Source organism: Chelonoidis abingdonii, chromosome 5, assembly GCF_003597395.2.
Source record: "Chelonoidis abingdonii isolate Lonesome George chromosome 5, CheloAbing_2.0, whole genome shotgun sequence".
In the NCBI taxonomy this organism is placed as follows: domain Eukaryota; kingdom Metazoa; phylum Chordata; order Testudines; family Testudinidae; genus Chelonoidis; species Chelonoidis abingdonii.
Window position 1 is genome coordinate 37,310,212 of NC_133773.1, and position 21,974 is coordinate 37,332,185.

At 43.1% G+C, this 21,974-nt stretch overlaps 1 protein-coding gene across 5 annotated transcripts in view; it reads left to right on the forward strand.

The window, feature by feature from the left end:
- The window catches only part of TSPAN5 (tetraspanin 5), a 119,065-nt gene that overhangs the window by 70,234 nt on the left and 26,857 nt on the right, over positions 1 to 21,974 (forward strand). The window contains exon 1 of one of the 5 annotated variants that reach the window (XM_032782761.2): positions 21,218 to 21,348. The exons of the other annotated variants lie outside the window; for them this stretch is intronic. Coding sequence (XP_032638652.1) covers positions 21,346 to 21,348 — 3 coding nt within the window. The 5' untranslated portion in view covers positions 21,218 to 21,345. Of the gene's footprint in view, positions 1 to 21,217; positions 21,349 to 21,974 lie in introns of those variants that run through there. 5 annotated transcript variants of the gene reach the window in all.

Genomic DNA, 21,974 nt, shown 5'->3' on the forward strand with positions numbered 1-21,974 from the left:
GGGAGTGATTGCATCATTACAAAACCTAAACTTGATTTCCCCAATACTAATTTCACCCTACTGTTACTCACATCTTCTTGTCAACTGTCTGTAATGGGCCACTCTCTTCCACTTCAAAAGTTATTTTTCCTCCCTTGGTATCCTGCTGTTACTTGATTTATCTCGTTAGACTGACATCACTCGTGGTAAAGCAACCCCCATCCTTTCATGTATTTATACCTGCCTCTGTATTTTTCACTTCTTCTAGCCCACGAAAACTTATGCCTAAATAAATTCCTTAGTCTCTAAGGTGCCACAAGAACTCCTTGTTGTTTTTGCTGATACAGACTAACATGGCTACCACTCTGGGTCTTGTGTTAATGACCCTTTGTGCTTATGTCTCCGTCTGTGTAAATGAAATAGGAACTTACCTGTAAATGCAAAGCTATTGCTGGTAGTGCAGAGAAATAGGTTGTCATCTGGCTGGCGTTTGCACCCCTTCCAGTAAGTAAGCTCTGTAACCTCAGAACGCCTCCTCAATTCTGTAGGAGTGGAAGAATAAGGCTGGCTGACTGCAAGAGTGCAGCCATATAGCAGAAGGTTCTTAGCAAGGCAGTGTCAGTCCCTTTCTAGCTTTGCTCCTTTCAGTAAGCCATCTGTACTTATTACAATGCCATCTCCTTGCGTCTCAGAGATTTTCTCATACGTTTGCTTTACTGATATGCATCAGCAGGAGGGATTAGCTACCAGCACTCATGCAAGCTAGAAAAATAGAACGTTATGTAGGAGGTAATGTAATTGCAACCAAAAGGAATTACAATTTATAGAGAGAGCAAAATTATTTGCAACTAGTGTCTACATTCAGTATGAATTGTTAGCTCAACCAGCAGATAGTGTACATATTTACAGTCAACCTAAACATTTATGTAATAAAAAAGTTTATTCCAGGCTCAATGGCTGTATTGCAGTGGATCAGAAATCTTTAATATTGTATAGTTTTATTCCTCTTATGCATGTTTTTCTTAACAAGTTCAATGCTCACAATTTAAATCGACACTATTGAAACTAGTCTTCTGTTCATACAATTGTTCCAACAGAGATGACAGCAGTGCAAGCTTCCCATAATGCCGTGTCAAATTGAGCAACTTTGGCCAGGGCCTCTTGTCTCCATGGCTAAACAAGCCTTGGCCCCTGTGCTCAGAATGACAGATGTGTGGTGGTGCTTCTGATGTGGACACATGTTCACTATGGTCAGCAGCCTCTTGCAACTAAGCCAACAAACAGCTGTTGGATAGCTGCTTTTATTCACTGTCATCTTGGGCTGGTTTTGTCTAGATACCATCAGGTGAAAAAATGTGTAGCCATCCAGTTCGCCCCCTTTCCAACATCACTTCACACCCTTTGAAAAATCCTACTTGTTTTTTAAAAAAATGCAGGAGTGACAAATCTATGGTTAGTTTTACAACTTATTAATTTTGTGGCACACCAGAAGAAGACATCTTGAAATATAAGAAGTCTAATAAAACATTATTTAATGGTGTCTGAGAATTTTTTTACTTAAAATGATAATTTTCTGTATAACTACAAGCAACATATTACCCATGGCACATAAACTAGCTGTGGCATTAGCAAGATGTAACTTGCTGCAAGTGACATCAATATTTTAAAGAGGAGGGAAGACGTCTCCTTGTTTCTATAATACATGATGCTACCTTGAAATGTGGAGACTCAAGTTTCTCCTCAATTTTTTTAGGTACCCATTTTAGCTGACTTTCCTAATTTGTAGCTTTAAAAACAAGGGGCTTTTAATTCTCCATTGCCTTGATCTTTGTTTAATCACTTAAGACCAGTGTGAAGTAGGTATAAAAAAGCACTACCATTCTGGTTTGGCAGTGTTTGACACTAAACTTGCACAGATGAAAAAGGACTACACCAGGTACAAAGCAGTAGAGAAATGAACCTACTAGCTGGTTCAATATCACCTGTCTTGAAAAGTCTGTGGGGTGGAAAACGTAGCTGGATCTTGTAATCACTATTAACAATCCAGTTGTGTATTCTGTATGTTTGAGAGAGTGCTTGTGTGGTGCCTGGTAAATTCCTGTGTGGGATTATTTTTTCCCTACAGATGAGGAGATTTGTGTAGGCTGAGCCTAGTTTGACTGTGTTTGGATTGGGAAGATGGCATCAGTTTGTGTATGCTTTCGAGAGTAGTAGCCTACAACATACAGTCCATTTTGTGGCCTGGTGAAAACCCACAGTTTGGCTAGGATCAGAGACGGTTTCACATATGTGAAGGCACATGTGTATCTACTGCTGCCGAGCTTTAAGACGGCAATCTTTATGTTCTGTTTGGGATGAGATTTGGGTGGGGAGCATGGCCTAGTGCAGGGGTGCCCAACTTACGGCCCTCAGGCTGTACGTGCTCCACCAGAGCATTTCACAAGGCCCATGGCCTGCTTCAGCACAGTATACTAACAGCTGATTCATTAGCATTTTGTCGTCATGTTTACATCAGTTTAGTTTACACAAGTGTGTAAACTGACAATACTGTACATAGAAAAACTTACCTAAATACATACGAATCATGCTGAATTTAGAATATAAATCAATACAGGTGATTTTAAATCTTATTAAAATATGTAGAATCTGTTTCTGTTTCTGTTTCTCCTCCGCCCCACCCCCAAAAGTTTGTGCTTATGTTTATGTGGCCCTCCTGTGTAATAAAATTGGGCCTCCCTGGCCTAGTTGCTAAGGCACTAAACAAGGACTCAGGAGACCTGAGTTCTGTTCCTGGTTCTGCCACTGGCCCCCGGAGTGACCTTGGGCAAGTCACGTTGTCTCTCTGTGCCTCAGTTTCCCCATCTGTAAAATGTCAATAATTGATACTTATCCCACTTTGTAAAGCGCTTTAAGATCTCCTGAGGAAAAGTGCTTTATAAGAACTAGATATGATTAGTATTAATATCCAGTGATGATGGAAACAAAACACCCAGTGAATCAGTAATACCACAGTAGATAATATGGTTTTGCTGGAGGGGAGGTTCCTGTGTGATCTGATTTTTATTTACTGACTTTTCTTCTAGACCTTTAGAGCCATTTTTCTTTCAAATGAGAGAAGAGCAAGACAAAACTGTCATGGTCCATGTCTGTTTGTGAAAGTGGAGGAGTTTGCTTGCAGTTGGCCTGTTCATTTAGAGTGACTCAGTCCCTGCTTTCCTCCTCCCACGCACGTGCTTACCAGTCCTAACAAATGGAGTGCTGAGCCTTGTCAGTTGAAATGACCCAGTATATGGTGGCGGAGGTGGGTGGGATGTGGCACTGTGGCTAACAGCAAAATGACTGAGTTATGCTGAGCCAGGTTCCCTGAAATGAAGTTGCTGAGCATTCTTCTGAACACACTTTAGTGTCCATACAGTACCTCTACAGCTGCTAGTGGTTTCATGATCCTACACTCTGCTTCAGGCTCCAACCACTTACACTACTGCATTAGCTATGACATAAGTTTAAGTGCATATTCATTGGTAAGAACTAGGACTACTAGCCGTTCCTGCCAGCTAAGACCTTGGTGTACCAAATGCCTTAATTAGATGGTGGTGCTTGGTTCCACCTCTGTTCCAGATCAAGACATTGTACAGGAGTTTTGTAAATTGTAGTGAAATTTTCTTGTAGGATCTGACTCCATCACAGTTTGCAGCTTTATATAGAGTGACAGTGGCCCCATAAAAAGAGCTTGTGATAGGAGTGCACATAAATAAGCCTCACTGAGGCAGGTAGGGAAGGAATTAACTATGTGCTCATTAGACAGAACAAGGCTATAAAGAGTAGTCAGAGAAAGTCTCTGTCCCTCAAGGCAGGAAGCTCCCAGGCACCAGCAGGCATTTTCCCCAGGTCCTTCTTCCTATCTTGCAATATTGCCCACCAAAGGCAATATTTGGTTTGTTTGCCTTCTTAGTCTCTTTCCTTTTTGGGGCCAGAATGTAGAGTCCTGGGCCTGACCACCTCCCTACCCTGTGTGTTGGGCTAGTTGAAGAGAAATGCTGTAAGGATGCCATATCTTTTTCTTCCCTTTTTTGTTTGTTTCCTTTTTTCTTCCCTCTTTCCTGCCACTCTTGGCCATGGCTTGGGCTGTACTTGTACAAAGCTGTTTTCCTGCATGTACCGGGCAACTTACAATTATTTTCAATTGTTTCTAAAAATATAAACTGATTTCAGGCAATGCTGCTGTGGCTGCTGAGCTGAGCCAGAGGTGGACTGGCATGGATGAGGGAAAGAGACTGGAGAGGAAATGTAGCAGGGCACTGAGTTTGGCTTTTGGGTAGAAGCCCATGGAGGAGTGATAGGAGCAGCGCTCCCAAGTCTCCAGATGCAGGGGCCATGGAGGAGCAGGAGACTGGTGGGGTATGAAGATGGACAAAAGGCTGGGGGAACATGAAGTGTGGCCTGGAAGAGATGAAAAGTTAAGGTTGGGTAAGTGGTGTATTTTTGGTGGAGTGCCTGAAAGAGGGAGTTAAATATCTTAAACTTTTGATGTCCAAGTTTTTTTTTTTGTTTGGGTTTTTAGAAAGAAGTCTTTTTTTTTTTTTTTGTACAAAAGAACAATAGTGGTGTTAGGGAGTTTGGATGCACGAAAGCAAGCTTTTTAACTTTCACACTTGTGTTCTGCAGAGAGGTGTGTGTGCGCATGAATACTGTATTTTCTAGAAAAACATCTGTAATATCTTGGCTTCAAATAAAGTACATGTTCTAGTACTAGGACTTGAATTTGGAAAGTGATTTTCTAATGCTGTGAGCTTGGAAAGAATTACTCACTTTAACTGTTTTAAACTACTGTTCATATGGAAAAAAATTGGACTCATCCAGAAATCCACCCTCCTTGTTCTAGTTTCCAATGCATTAGTTTGTGTTATGGCCAAGAAGAGAGGGATTTGAGCCTTTAGGGCATCACTAACCTATGGCTGGTATTGCTTACAACGCAGCATTGATTGCACCACCAATGAGCAATAAAATAAATCATGTAACATCAGTAACAGAAAACAGATGTCCTGCAAAACCAATCTGAATTAAATAGGTTCAAAAAGCAATAAGAGTAGCGACAACTGCCTTTACACTCAAAATTATGTTGGGCTACCCACTCTGTCTACAACCTACTGCAAGATTAACAAAAAATAATAGAAGAAGAGTAAACTAACAGCCACAGCGTTTTACATTAAAACTGGTCTCATCCGGGTCTAATTAATTTTTCATTCAGGTGGATCAAACAAAAATATAGTCCCGTGAGAGGAGCTGCACAGCTTTCTCAGAGCATTTTCAGATATGTTTTTCTACTTTGGGTTACCATACAATGTCAGCTGTGCCTTTTGATTCAGTTGAACGAAAAATGTGTGAAAAATTGAGTATGGTGATTCTTATCAGCTGCATTTCGGGGAGAATCCATCAAAAGTATCATGGAAATAATTTGTAAAATATATATTAATCTTTAAAAATGTGTATTTAAAGTGAAAATAGAGAATAGATTTAACATCAAAGCCTATTTTACATCTATAGCTGACTGCCTTTGATATGAATCAAATCAGGTGGCAATCACCCCTGGTATCTTCCGTCACTAATCATATTGCTTGGAGCTTTCCTGCTGGCAGTGGCTCAAGGGCAAACAATTAATGAGTTCTAGGCCAATGTATTTTTCATAAGTATTACAGTACATCTGTAAATTTATATGAACATATAATATATGCTCTCAGCAGTTTGCTTCTTCTTCGAGAGCTGTCCCTGTGGGTGCTCCACTTTAGGTGTCGGTGTGCCCCTGCGCCTTTGATCGGAGATTTTTTGCAGCAGTACTCCTACCGGCTACGCATGCTTAGAACCTGTCACTCATTCTGAGTGTGTTACTAGAGAGCATGCGCGGCCAGTACCCTCAGTTCCTTCTCTACCGCCCCCGACTTGAGACGGAGCTCAGCAGACTCCTTAGTATTTTCTTTCTTTATCTTAAAATTCCTGTAGTTAGCTAGTTTTTCTCTGTTACTTACCTTAGTTAGTGTTACCTACCTTTCCTACTAGTTAAAAAAAAAAAAATTTCTCTGGTTCTGTCAGCGCTTCAAATATGCCTGGCTCCACAGGCTTTAAGCGCTGCTCTTTCTTGTAAGACGCTATCCTCTTTCGGATGGGCACTTCCAAGTGTATAAAATGCTTGGGGGAGACCCATATTCCTCAAAAATGCCCTCACTGCACCAAGTTAAGCTCTAGAGCTAGGAAGGACAGGGAGTTAAAACTTCTTTTACTTCAAAATCCCTGCTATCTATCTCAGACCCTGGCTCGACTCTGCCTCCAGACCCAGCTCTCAAACCTTCACAAAAAAAAAAAAAAAAACCTAAAGAAGTCAGCCAAAAGAGAGCTTCACAAGCAACAGGAAGCTTCGCGGGTAAACCTCCTCCGGTCAGCTCGTCAGTTTCCTTACCAGCTCGTCAGTTTCCCCGCCTGAGTGTTTGAGGAGCGGGCTCCTCCGTACCGCGCTAAACCCGCCTGTGCTTTCGGCGGGCAGCGCGAGGCTCTGGTGCCGAGGCGACAGGCTTTCAGTTGCCTGTCTTGATTGTGGCACCTATCGGCACCGCAGATGAATGCGGCACCGACACCGGTGCTTTCGGCGGCACCGGACGAGGCGACAGCCGCAGCCTGCCTCTGTGGTTACCAGCACCGCAATGAATGCGGCACCGACAACTCAGGCACCGACGGAGGCCAGAGGCACGCAGCCTGCATCCACTAGCCGCGCGCTTGGCACGCATCAGACGCCAAGATTAAAACTCGGTGCCAGCCTGGTTTCTCCTCACGGATCTCTATCTGCCTTCGCCTACGACTGCCCCCACCGTTACAAATTACCCACTCAAGTGACCTCCTAGTGTCACCTACACTACAATCGCCCTTTGTTGGGGATGGCTTCTCTATACAAATGACTCAGGGTCCGAGCAGCCTTCCTCCAGTGAGCAGGACTCTGAACTACAGGCTGCTGTGCCAGTGCGATCTAATTCTACCCTCACAGTCCTGTCCCTCACGAACACAGGAAAACTGTCCCACACCAACCTCAAGATCCCACCTCCTGGGGTGTTAACCCCGGGATGGCACCTGCTATGCCTTTTCCACCACCATGGCAGTATTGGGCTCCGTGGCCATCTTTCCCTCGGCAGCACGTCCGCTACTCTACTCACACTAGACGCGAACGTCAAAATCCTATGACGCACTTGGCGGCACCCTCCCATCCTCAGGATCAATTAACTCCAGCTCCTGACCCAGTATTACTCACGTGCCAACTGATCCAATACCTGAGGAGGCGTTACTTCCTTCCCCTCCACTGCCATCAGATGATTTTCAAACTCCAAGATCTCTTCAAAAGGTTGCCAATGAGCTTAGAATCAATTTGGAGGAAGTACCTGATCAATTAACTCAGCCCTTCTGGACCTGCTAAATCCATCTGGCAGACTCTAGCCCACAAGCCAGCCTACCTGCAAACAGGCGGACCGGAAATACTTCATTCCCTCGAAGGGCTCTGAATTCCTTTTCTCACATCCTGGCCAAGCTCTTGGTAGTGGATGCAGCCAATCAGTGAAACAAACAGTATTTCCGCCATACCCCAACCAACAGAGAAGGCAAACGCTTAGACCTGCTGGGTCGTAAGGTATATGCCTCTTCAACGTTGCAATTTTCGAATTGCCAATTGTACCGCAATTCTAGCAAAGTACGACCATAACAACTATAATAAGTTCATGCACTTTATTGAACACATCCCAGACAACAAGAAACAACAGTTTACAGCTTTTAGTTTCCGAGGGCCAAATCATATCCTGCACGGCTCTTCAAGCAGCTTGGATTCAGCAATACTGCAGCAAGATCCACCGCTACAGCGGCCGTCATGCGCCGAGGTTCCTGGCTTTCCTCTCCTCTCTTTCCTCGCGAAGTTCAGAGCACCATAGAGGATCTCCCTTTTGATGTTATAAACTCTTTGCTTCCACCACTAATGAGGTGCTGCACTCAATGAAGGACTCAAGGGCAACTCTGCGATCCTTAGGTATCAGACCCTACAAACAGAAGGCGACAGTACAGATATCAACCTTACCACGCCGCGCTACCCCTCATATACTCAGCATTTCCCGGGAGCTCAGGATCAACAACAACAACGCCAACGCCAGAGGTCCAGATACCAGCGCGTCGCCCCAATTCTTCCGGGATACCCCAACTTCCTCAAAATAATAAACAAATTTGAACCTTTGGTCGAGGGTCTCGAAAACGTCGCCCCTAGTCCGGCGCATGTACTGCTCACAACTGTCTTTGGACATCGTCTACAGCCATTTTACACCAATGGCAGAATATTACCACCGACAAGTGGGTTCTAGAGGTCATCACACCGGGGTATTCCATCCCCTTCCTCTCCTTACCTCCCACCCACCCACCCTCTCCCGTCCCTCTTCAGGGACACCTTTTCACGAGCCACACCTCCAGCAAGAAGTACAACATCTTCTTCACCTGGGTGCTATCGAACTCGTGCCCAAATGCCACAAGGGGAAAGGATTCTGTTCCCCTTATTTTCCTAACACAGAAGAAAACTGGAGGATGGCGACCGATCCTCGACCTCAGCAGACTCAACAATTTCGTCAAGAAACAAAAGTTCAAAATGGTTACTCTCACCACCATAATTCCAGCCCTGCAGCAGGGCGATTGGTTTTCAGCCCTCGACCTACAAGACGCCTATTTGCACGTCACTATCCACCGTTTTCTCCGTTTTTACCTTTGGCTCGACGCATTACCAATACAGAGTTCTACCATTTGGCCTTTCCACTGCCCCTCGAGTTTTCTCCAAACTTCTACCGGTAGTCACGGCCTACCTCCGGAAACAAGGGTTATAATATTTCCTTACCTGGACGATTGCCTTCTCAAGGCCTCCACACACGCCGAGGCCTCCGCTTCATAAAAATCACCATCGAGTGCTTTCAATCCCTGGGCCTGCAAATAAATGAGAACAAATCCACATTAAGTCCTACCCAACGCCTGACTTTATAGAAGCAAGCCTCGACTCCAGAACCGGACGGGCATCCCTTCCACCCGACCGTGTCAATACTATACAACTGCTGGCTGCAAGGCTTCACAGCAGCCCTCGGGTCGCCGCCCGAGACTGCCTCCAACTACTGGAGCACATGGCCTCGTGCACTTTCGTGGTCCAGAATGCATGTCTCCACATGAGGTGCTTCCAAGCTTGGCTGGCCACGGTTTACAACCAACGTGCACTCAATAAACAAATCATTGACCATACCTTACTGGGTCAAGGACTCTGTCATACGGTGGACAGTCCCTGACAACCTCTGTTCTGGAGTCCCCTTCCTCCAGACTCCACCAACGTGTGATGATGACAACCGACGCATCCCTCACCGGCTGGGGGCCCATATCTCTCACCACACAGTACACGGGCTATGGTCTCACTCCGAGACCTCCCTACACATAAACGTTCTAGAACTTCGCGCTATCCGAATGCTTGCCGATTTTTGCGTTTTGCCACTAATCAGGAATCAACATGTTAATCTCCCACCTAATCAAGAATCAGCATGTACGCATAATAACAGACAACATTGCCTGCATGTTCTACGTCAACAGACAAGGAGGGGCTCGTTCCCACTCTCTTTGTTCAGAGACCATGAAACTCTGGAATTGGTGCCTTGCAAACCACATCCAGATATCAGCTGTTTACATCCCAGGCGTGATGAACACCACTGCCGACGAGCTAAGCAGACGCTTTCGGAGATGGGAAAGGTCAAACCCACTCCCACACGCGCCCCAGCCAGATCAGAACTGGTGGGCAGCGTTGCTTTACCCTCCCTGGAGCGGAGGCAAGAAGCAGAACAGTCTCACAGGAGAGACTTTAACAAGGGTAGGAGTCTCCCGCGAGATCCCTACCCTCTGTGCTGACAACACCAAAGGCAGGTGCCTCAGCTTTTTTCTGATGCCTCAGCCACAGCTCTCACAGAGCACTGAGGCAGGGACCCGACCTCCCATGTCAGGAAGGTCCTTGTCGCTCCTGTCCCCTTGGCACCGCAAATGGGTCGCAGTGCCAGCAGTGCACTTCCCCTGGCACCGCAAATGGCCATGGTGCCAGCAGCGTGCTCCTCCTCAGCACTGCAAACGGCCGCAGTGCCGGCAGCGCACTGCTCCTGGGCACACAAAACGGGTGCCGCCGCAGCGCACCCTCTCCCCGGCACCGCAAGAAACGGCCGCGGTGCCGGCAGCGCGCTCTCCTCAATCCTCTACCCAGACATTGAGCCACCGCTCATCCGTCACCAAAGTTTCCTGAAGGGCGCCAAACCCTATATCCAGATGTTAAGTCACCTACCCCTCCATGGGATCTTCACCTAGTATTGTCCTGTTTAACTCACCAACCCTTTGAGCCCTTAGCCACCTGCTCCCTTTTGCACCTCTCAATGAAAACAGCCCTTTTGGTGGCCATTACCTCCGCCAGACGGGCAGGCGAGATAGCAGCTCTTGCGGCGGATCCACCATGTGCCCTCTTCTTCAAGGACAGAGTGTTCTGCATTTACACCCAAAAATTTCTTCCAAAGTTCATGCTCTTTTTTCACCTCCAGTGAACCAATACAGTTACCAACTTTCTTCCTGAAACCACACGCAAACTCCTTGAGGCCACGATGCACACACCTGATGTGTGCAAGGGCCTTGCTATCCTTTTTATCTGGACAGAACACGACCCTTCCGAGGCTCGCCTGGACTCTTTGTCTCTATTGCGGACCGTTCCAAGGGCATGGCTATCTCTGCTCAGAGCCTTCGAGATGCATCTCTGAGTGCACACGTCTCTGTTATCAGATAGGGAACGTTACACCTCCGGCATTGATCAGGACACATTCCACTGGATCTGTATCTACCTCTGTAGCCTTCCTACGCATAGTACCTTGTCAGACATCTGTAGGGGGCCACCTGGTCCTCCCACCATACATTCATTACTCACTATGCCCTTACTCAAGGCCCCTCTCTGACACTCGATTAGGCAGGGCAGTATTGCTTACGGCATTCCTGCCAGATCCAAAGTCCCTACCTCCTTGAGATACACTGCTTTGAAGTCACCTAAAGTGGAGCACCCACAGGGACATCTCTTGAAGAAGAAGAGGAGTTACTCACCTTGTGCAGTAACTGACGTTCTTCGAGATGAGTGTCCCTGTGGGTGCTCCACTACCCTCCTCCTCCCCTCTACTTCGGAGTTGGGGTAGCCTCCGTTGTAGAGAAGGAACTGAGGGTACTGGCCGTGCATGCTCTCTAGTAACACACTCAGAATGAGTGACAGGTTCTAAGCATGCGTGGCCGGTAGGAGTACCGCTGCAAAAAATCTCCGATCAAAGGCGCAGGGGCGCACCGACACCTAAAGTGGAGCACCCACAGGGACATCTCCTAAAGTGGAGCACGCACAGGGGCACTCATCTCGAAGAACGTCAGTTACTGCACAAGGTGAGTAACCTCCTCTTTCCCATGGTGACCCTCTGTGATTAACCAGCTTTAAATGAAATCCTGTGCCGGCTGGTGCTGAGAATGGAAAAGCTATGGGAAAGGAAGGAGGCAGATTCTTGGCTGGAACCCCCCTTATTCCCTTTATGTGGTGTTTAAGCCCAGATGAAAGCTGCTATACAGATTGGATAGGCAGGTGAGCTGCCTTCTCCATCATCTTTCAAGCTGTGCTTTTCACTTTGTTGGCTGACCCCAAAATTTCCCACATCTGAAAATTTAAATCAGTAAAAAGTGAAAAAAAAACCTGCTTAAAAATAAAATAAAAAATGCTTTATTTTTGTTTGTCAAAATTATAAAATAAAAATCAAATTCTGTGAAGGCCTATGAATAATGAACTGAGTTTTTTAAATTACAAATTGTATTTCAATTCAGGTTTAGTCAAAATATTCTTAGTCTTGGAGGATGATTTATAGAAACTTAAATGAATACTTGTGCTTCATATCAGTTCAGGAATGACCAAAAAAAGTTTAATAATAAAAAAAAAAAATACTCTTGGAAAAAAATTATAGGAAGAATTTAATCAGTGTCCCACCTCTTGAATATTTCTCTAGTGTATTGTGGCTATGAGTGCATCATAGTACAGGTGAGAGAAATATTTCTTAGGGAAGGATTGTCTTAGAGCAGTAGTACATTTGAGAATCAATTCACTGACTTGTAACAACTTAAAGAAGGCCCATGTTTTACTGATGGCACTTCAGAAAGTTGCATATTCTCCTTCATGCAGTCATGATCCATGAAAAACATTTTTTTTCTTGGAACAAACCAACTAACCCCACCAAGCAATGGCACAATCTGTAAAGTGACTGTACAAAAACCCAGAGGACTGAGTGTTTGAAGATGCAACTGTGTACATTGCTCTTACTCATTCTATGCCTGTTTCATTCATGTGCCCATGTGAAATCGTACTCTCTTGAGGGCTTAGAGTATATAGTAGACAGTCACAGAAAGAGAGAACCACAATGAAGGCAGTCTAAAATGCTGTGGATATGGCTATGTCTACATGTACCGCGTTACAGCTGCGTAGCTGTACCGATATAGCTGGGCTGCTGAAGCATATCTGGTGAAGATGCTCTCTGCTGACGGGAGAGAGCTCTTCCGTTGGCATAAAAAGCCCACTCCTGGGGGCGGCATAAGCTATGCTGGCGGGAGAGTTTCTCCTGCTGTCATAGTGCTGTGCACACTAGCACTCATCTCTGTAACTCATGTCAATCACAGGGGTAAAATATACACACCCCCGAGAGACATAAATTTTACTGACATAGTGATGATTTTGGGCCTACTAGCCTAACAATTTTGCTTTAAAAGGCTGTAATAAGAAGTTTTTGTCACTACTCACAGCAAGGAAGTTCATGCACACATAGTAGAGAGAGATCAAAAAAAATCCCCAAATTTTGAGGAAGTTCTAATTTGAGTCAAAACTTTACAGCTGTGGTTCCTTTCTATTGTATAGGAAAGTGTGCATTCTGTTGTTGTAAGGGCGTAAAAAGAAGCAACTGCATACAGGAATGATTTGTCAAGCCTGTTTTATTTTTTATAAATCTTCCTCACACAGGGCATATTGGCATTCAGTAGTATGTGACGATGGTATATTACCTAACCCCTTTACTATTTAGTTTGCAGCTGTGATGCTTTTGGTTGGTAGTCTGTTCTAAATTCTTTGTTTTAACAAGAGTGTCAACTGAAATTTAAAAAAATTGTGATGTAATAAGTGATCAATCTGCATTTGTGCTTACAATGTACAACTATTTTAGTTTTGCACCATTATTTACCATGTTACTTTTTAAACTATATGCTGTTTTGTAAAATGTGGTACTCCTCACAACAAAGAAATGATCATACCTGAGTGCTTTGTTTTTCCTGCTAGCCAACAAGATTAATAATGTTTAGAGAAGGATGTATGTAATTTGAAATGTTTATTGTTCGACCCACCTCTGAAAACGCTGAAGTGCTAGGCAGGGGATTATTGCTTATGAGTGTATCTAAACGTGAATTAATACTGAGAGAAGAATAGAGAGATTATAGAATAAAATATTTAGCAATATTCTTTATTGTGTTACTTTTGTTCACTGCATGTAAACAGTTGAGGACAGTGAAATGATAAAATATTGTTACATGCTGTCTAATATTCTCAAGTAATTGATTTACTAGAGAGAAATTTGAATGTAGTTTTTGCTTTACGTTGACATTAATGAATGGAAGGCTGAGGGTTGTAAAATTAATCTTGTAGAAAGTGCTGCACGACTGTTGTATAATGCCAAGTATTATATTTTAAAGGACTTTCTAAATATTTGTTCTCCCTAACCTGCTCTTCAAAGATTTGACAACAAGGTTTTTAGAGCGTCTGCCTCCAAACAAGGAATATTGAAGACACATTGGGTCTGATTCTCTGCCACCATGAACTTTCTGTAGTCATTTGGCACAGGTCTAAATGGCCATACAAGATGCAAGGCAAGAGAGAATTGGGCCCCTTTTCTCTAAAATATCTACAGTAGTTTGTAGACAGAGGATAAAATTCTGCTCTTTTAGGCTGGTATGGGTCCAGAGCAGTTCTTGTGACTAAAATGAAGTTAGTTGACGCTTGACTGAAAAGAGAATATTTCTCTCTCAAATGTGAGGGGAGAGAATTCTGCTGACTGGCTTGCATGTAAATGAAGACAGAATCGGGCACACGAAGTGGGGGGGATATTTGTGTAAGAGTTGTGGGAAATGCACTGGCTTTTGATTGGCATGTTTATGGTGACTAGAGTGTTTTGTGTATATATTCACATCTCTTTGAGGTTTGCTGGAAGTTTTTGGTTTTGTAGTTTTCAATTGAAAACTCCAAACTAATCCCAGAGTGATCCCTGGAGAAACTCACTGGTTTCATGATGAAACCCCATTCTTCTGCCACAGGCTTTCATTTTATTTTAGCATCCTTGTGTCATTCATCACCGTAGTATATCTGTCCTTGTGGTCAGGGGCGGCTCTAGGTATTTTGCTGCCCCAAGCTTGGCAGGCAGGCTGCTTGGCGTGCTGGGACCTGGAGCTGCCCCTGCTTGTGGTAGTTTGGGCATTGATCCTTTCCTCTGGTAGGCCCCTGCTCTTGCTTCAGTTGTCTTTGAGAGGGAAGGGTACAGAATTTCTGTTTTGGGGGCTGAAGGAGAGAAGAATATATACATTTTCTGATCCTCTGTAAGGGTCTTCAAGGAGTAGGTTGTGCTTGTCTTTTCCTACCAACAAGTTTGGTGGCAGCAGAACTGGGGATGCTGTTGCAGTCGTCCTGCTTTCTCGGAATTATAGAAGTGAAGGACTGGAAGGGACCTCAATAGGTCATCTAGTCCAGTCCCCTGCACTCAAGGCAGGACTGCATAATAACTAGATCATTCCTGACAGGTGGTTGTCTAATCCAGTGCTTCTCAAGCTATCTGATGTGGGGGACCGGCAGTTTTTCTTCCCCATGTGCCAGGGACTGGTGCCATATTATTATCCTATTTGACAATCTTATGAGGAAACTCGCTGCGGACCGGCAGCAAATGGCTCCAGTCCGCGGACCACCACTTTAACAAGCACTGGTTTAATCTATTCTTAAAAAACTTGAATGACAGGGATTCCACAATCTCTCTAGGTAATTTGTTCCAGTGCTTAACCACCCTGACAATTAGGAAGTTTTTTTCTAATGTCCAGCTCTTACTATAGGTTGGGAATTGTGATTTTCCAGGCTACAGTATGGGATGAGTTTCCTTTGGCTCAAGTCATATATATCCTTCTATTAGTCACTTTTTGCGATTAATGACAATATTTTACCAAAATAAGCCTCAACTCCAGTCAAAGGGCCAATATCTCAAGGGGTGTAAATCTCATTAAAGTCTATGGACCTATGGTAATTTACCACTGCGGATTCAGCCCAAAATATGCATGTATATACTGCTTATTAAACTATTTTATTTATATTTACCTTTTCACACTTATGTACAAAACAACATTGAACTGCCCGCAAAATACAGCATTTACCAAAGCTTTTCGAAGATTTTTGCCATTTCCAAATGCAATATGGATTTTTTTATGAATAGTTTTATCCATCAGTCGTCTTGTTTGTTTTTCGACCATTTGATTTTCCTTGCACAAATGAGGTCTTTCCCTCCTTCCTTGCCTACCAAAGTGATGTATTTGTAAGCTTCATCTCTGTTATCATTATGCAGTTTTATCCCTTCAAGTTTCAAAGAAAGCCAGTTTAACCACAAGGACTTAGTACAACTTTCTTATGCAAACTGTATAAAGTTAGAAAAACAGCAGAGTTAGTTGTAACTCATATGTACTTTTTGACTCTTTTAGTAGAAGTATCACAGAGGAGATTATACTCAGAGCAATTGGTATTTCATATTCTGATTTGATTTAAAATGCTTTAACATAATCTGTTTTTATTAGAGATGGAGCCCAAACCAAAACCCGAGATCTGGTTTCAGATCAGAGTTCACAGCTTGAACCAATCTCCATAATGGGACAAATTCGAAATACCAGATTTGGATCTGAAATTTGAAACTCTGTGTTTAGAAACACTTGTAGCCAGTGACTTGGTTTTGTCTCTTAGACAGATCCAGTGTTAGGATCTAGGGTTTCAATTCAAACCCGTATTTAATAATTATATCCAGTTCATAATGTTGAAACATCTGATTCTTGATTTACAGTTCCAATTTCTATCTTGATGTTATCTAGCAAATGTCACATCCCAGAAGATGAAGAATACAGGATTTTAGTATAGTTTAGAATTGCAGTCTCAACACTTCAGTCCAAAAAGATCAACTTAATTTCTGCTAGCTCCTTCATGTGTGATTATGTTGCTTGGCCTACGTCTGGAAAGGGTGTAACATCCTTCAAAACTTGAAGGCTTGTTAAAATAAAAATAATTTATAAAATAAAAACACTTACTCTGAGTTATTAACAGCTGAGGTTAACATTGAAGGAATTTTAAAAATCTAATTTATTTCTCACTATTAATCTTCACTTTTGTACGTCACACAGTTTGAACTCTGCAACTAGGCTGGTCAATTTCACGCTGTGCTCCTAGGCAGCTTGAATTTCTTGTTCCCCTGCATTAACTCAATGCGGTTGTGTTGTCTTTTGTATTTCCAGCAGTGTAAGGAAAATTTTAAATTGGAAAAATAAATAGAAAAAGAAATCATGAAACGAAGCTCTGTTTTGTATTTACGCCTCTGGGGACAGAGCTTTCTGGACACAAAACTACATGCACATTAGGCCCTGGTTTGGATTGCAAATAATACAGTACAGAATAAAAAACAAAAACAAAAAGAGAGTATTGGAGGGAGTAACCAAATATTGGCTAACTTGAAGCTCAGGGCCTCAGTATCTCTGTATGGTTCTGCATGAAATTAATCAACAGCAGTAGTGGCCCTATGACACTAATTATAAGCCATAGTGGATTCTCTCCCTGTTGAAATAGAGGAAATGAAAAAAAAAATCCAGATTGTTTGTGGAAGATGAAGTAGAAACATTTGACAAAAAAAGAGGACTGACAAAACAAGTAGGGTGCACTGAGAACTTGAAGAACTTAAAAGTTACAGTGAAGAAAATGAGGGACTCTTTTTTAAATAAAAGATTATTAAAGCACATATGGTTATTGGAAGATTATGTGAAGAGCACCATGTAAGAGTAAGGAATTTAAGGGTGCCTTGGCTTGGCAGGGGGAAAGACCCAGAAGGGGAAGAGACCTAGCAGGCTTTCAGTAAGTCAGTAGCTGAAGTTCTAGACCCTGATGCAGAGAAGACCCCTTCCTCCATATGGAAAGAGGTTAAAAAATCCATATGAGGAAGACAATTAGCCCTGGAGTCATTACTGCATGTGCATTTTGCGTCTGACCTCAGATGTAGAAAGTGCCCTATTGCTCTTAAAGGAGTGTCTCTCTCTGGTATGCAGGTGCTAGGAAGAGGCTGACCGGGTTGCGGGAGAGTGGAGGGTGTCCTTGTGGAGTACAGATCACCATACTGCTCCCCCAGGCTTCCTGTCAGGGCTGCCAGAGTGGTCTTTGGAGCCTGTTGTTGGAGAGAATAGGGCTGTCTGTCTTGGGAAATTTCAACATCCATGTGAAAGACAGCTCTCCTGGGTTAGTCACAGCCGCTGTGATAAATATGATTACCCCAGATGGTTCCTAGCTCAGCTTACAGCTGGGGAGGTAACAATTTGAATCTACACTAACACATAGTATGTGTTTGGTGCTGGCGGGTTGTAGACAGCAGACAATTAGTTATGGTCTAATCGTCTCTTCCAGATGGAGGGCAGGGGTTTCCCTCTTGTCTGTCAGGGCACTGGAACTGGTGTGGTGATTTCTCTGTGATTAATGGATCCTGTTGGATTCCAGAATTCTTGGGCATAATGCTCTCTTGTCATTGGGCCAAGGCAGGTTTAAGGTCTGATGTATTGTGTCCCATCATGGCCTGAAATGGGAGCCATATATCTAAAAGTACATTGTCAGGTAACTTAAATTATGTTAGCTAACATCTCCCGGGTTTTCTATCTGGAATTAGGAATTGATCTCTCCATCCCCAAGCAGGTACTTATTTAAAAAAAAAGAGAGAGAATAGAGATTTTTTTTGTTTGCTGTAAGTGCCCATGTAAATCAAGTTTTCCATGTGCCCCTTATGCACATGGAATTGGGCATAGTACCAATTTTTCTTGTTCGTGTGGAACATAAGTAAAGTGCAGTGCTACTGTCTGTGTCTTTTGATGGTAATTACGTGCAGTCGGACCTGATTCTGCAGCCCTGCAGCTCCCTTTGACTTTCACTGGAGTCAAGCACAGATAAGGGCAAGAGTGCTAGACCTTTAGGGCAAGAGATACTGATTTTTAAAACCAAACATGGATATAATCTGGAGGACATTTGCTAATGATTCAACTTTAACGGTATGTAAAATTTTGGGCCTGAAGTATTTGACAGTATGTCTTTCTGAAAACATGGCAAAACTTTGAGTGTTTTGGTTAATATTGAGTTAACATTTTATAGAAATTCTTGTGGCACATAACTAAAATTGCCTCTTTAAAAAATGCATAAAATAAGATGCAAACTCACTATGAAGCTGTTGAGTTCAGTGCTGGAGAATCCCCTCAGTTTCCCCTCTCCTTTTCCTAGAAAGATAAATGTATTTCCTTGGTGTGGTTTTGGAAAGAAAAATCATTAGTATACTAAGTTGATTACACATATCTTAAGAGAAAATATACTGAATGCCAAAATAAATAAAATAAATAAATAAATAAATAAAATCTATGAACAATATCAGTTTATTGCAGAGAAACCACAAAGAAAATCCGTTTGCACTATTCAAGCAACATTCTATTGCATGGCCTCAAACCAGTTCATATGTAGTTGGCTCTGTAGTGAGCTCTTTTTTAAAGCCGGAGGAGAAAAGCACATGTGTGTGCACACTGCTCTCTCCCCCCTTGTTTTTCTTTCTATATTAGAGGCTTTGCTTGGTTACTTTGCAATGGTATAGATCTCTCCTTCCTTTAGTTGTTTGTTAGGTATTTTAAAAGTGCTCTATCACTGCATGCTGGAGTGGTGTATATTATGGATTTAATAATTTGACAAGCATTATCTTACATTGCAGCTAATCCTGCTACACAGTACCATTTAGTAATCAGGCAGTATGGGGAGAGGAGATGCCCATTCTGTTTACCTGATAAATGATTTATAGGAGTTTCAACTCTGAACCCTGCAATAACTTTTGGGTTAACAGCACACTTCATTTAATTCACAAAGTCAATTCCTATCATGACGTTTACTTATTGAAATAGAGTTTATGATGGATGTTGCATGAAGTCCCTGCTGCCCCTTCATTTTTACTTCACGGCAAGAAAGCATTGTCAGATTTAGGTGTCTTTAGAGCTTGGTGCTTGCTGACTTCTTGAAAGTAACTTTGCAGGGATACGTACAAAAAATGGCAAACGTTCAGGGTATTATGACATTGTACACGGCCATTTTCCCTTTTTATTCGGGGACATAGGAAAGTGGTAAAAGTTTGGTAGGGTTGGGGGACTAGATGGATCAGGGAATTGGTATATAGAGCCTTTTGTCTCTAGGTTATTGATTTGTAACCCACCCAATTCAAACTGGGATTGAATTTGACCAGTGGACAGGTTTCTAATATTGCAAAAAACATCTACCACCCATGCCACTAACTGGAACCCTTGTTGGCAGTCTCAACAGAGAGGCCAAGGACTAAAATGTACTTGAAGGAGCAGCACCTCGTCTGGTGTAAACTGGCATAGCTCCTTGGACTTCAGTAGAGTCACATTGACTTACACCATTTGAGGATCTGATCTGAATTGTATAACCTGAAATGCTACTATAGTGACCGTTGTAGGACAAATCCAGTCATGCTACAGGGTGTGGAGAAAACGCTATACCACAGTCTATGCTGTATCAGTTCTGTGGAGAAACAGAGGACTTCAGTCTTCAAATTTGTCAGTCTGGCTCCTTCAGCTGAGGTTGACCAGTGATGGTGGTGATGCGATTTCTCTGTGACTGTGGGACCTATTTCCTTCACCCCATAGATCGTATATCCAGCCAGTGTCCCATTATTGCTTAGATGCTTTCTCTGAGCAGTCTCTCAGTGTGCCCCTCTGGTTCCCTCATTTTAACTTGGACCTACGCTCCCTTCTCGTTTTTACATTCTTTATTGCAACTGTAATTAGTTGATCCTTGCGGTTTTTTGTTCTGTTTTGCTTTTATTGTAGCCTTCCCCTTCCTTACTTTTGTTGAAGGGAAGCTGTGTGTGTTTCTTTTGGGTGAAGTCCCTTTGGACTTCACCAACATTTACAAGGATCTCCTTACATCGGCCTCCAGCCATTGCACAGAGGCAGGGGCAGCTCCAGGCACCAGTGCAGCAAGTGTGTACCTAGGGCGGCAAGCCACGATGGGTGGCGTACTGGTTACCGTTAGGGTGGCAGTCAGGCAGCCTTCGGTGGCATGATTGTGGGAGGTCTGCTGTTCCCGCGCTTTCGGTGGCAATTCGGTGGTGGGTACGAAGGCGCGGGACCAGCAGATCACCCGCAGAAATGCTGCCAAATCCGTGTGACCAGTGGATTGCCCGCAGGCATGCCACCGAAGGCCGCCTGACTGCCGTGCTTGGGGCGGCAAAAACCATAGAGCTGCCCCTGCACAGAGGTCAAATAGACAGACTCCTAACATGAGCATCACATTTGCAAAAAAAAGTCAGAGTTTGGTAGCAGTCATGTGAGGGGATTATATCAATAACTTTAATCCAGGGGTTGGCAATCTTCGGCAGGAGGCCTCAGGGTAATCTACTGGTGGGCCGTGAGACATTTTGTTTATGTTGACTGTCTGCAGGCACGGCCCCCCACAGCTCCCAGAAGCTGCAGTTCACCCTTCCCGGCCAATGGGAGATGCGAGAAGCAGCACGGGCTGCAGGGTCATCCTGGAGTCTCCTGGATGACCAAAGAAGCTGGTCTGCATGTATCGCTGGGGCATAGCAGCCAAACATACACTTCAGCTGAACTACTAATATGCCTAGAAACCATGGAAATGAATAAAACAACATTTTCCTATTGCCAGAGAGGAATGATTGTAGTGATTACAATTCATTGTCCCTGGAATGGTTATTTCTAAGTAGTTCTTTTGCTCATTGGTTATTAGTTGTTATTTTGTGTGTGTTTGTTTATATTAAAGCCTCAACTTTTTGACTGTTACACAATCCTAAAGCAACATGGCACATGTTAATCTTATGGGCATGTGCAGTACTGAAGATATTCCATGGAACAAGGAATTCCTTAGATGGTCAACTGTCCCCTAAGATCATGACAATTGTGATATAATCAATGGTAAATAGTCACTCAGAATTTGTCAGTCTTGACTCAGTTTCCATTAACTTGGACCAATTTGTGGTTTGAGTTAGTACTATATAAAACTTCATCTGTCTCAATAGACTTTAGTTCTGGCGTTCATACAAACCCAGAACTTGAAAGGTATTTAAATCATGTGAAGCAAAACTGGAAGAAAGTTTTTGCAAAACTCTTTGAACCAAAACCACAAGTATAGCTCAGCTTTGCAAGTTCTGCTTGAGAAAGGAAACAAGTGCATATTTTGGGAATGCAAGATTTAGTCATTTATTCATTTAGTTAATTTATTTAATATTTTCTGAATGCAGAAAGAGAGATCAATAGTTTTAAAATGCGCTATGCCGTTCTGAGATATGCAAAGATCTGGTGTATTGTTGGCTGCATGGCCTACTGAAGTAGCTTGTTCATTGTGAAATATAAAAGCAACCAATAAATAGAAAGCTATAAAATGATGTTTGTTTAGGTTTATTTTAGGATTATCTCTGGTAGTTTTTTTCTGATGACAGTTCTGATCTAAAAATGTACCCATTGATTTAGGTTTAATAGGCCATAATTTGGGCAACATAACTATATCTGGTCATGAATATGGATTTTGGTGCTTCCTCCTT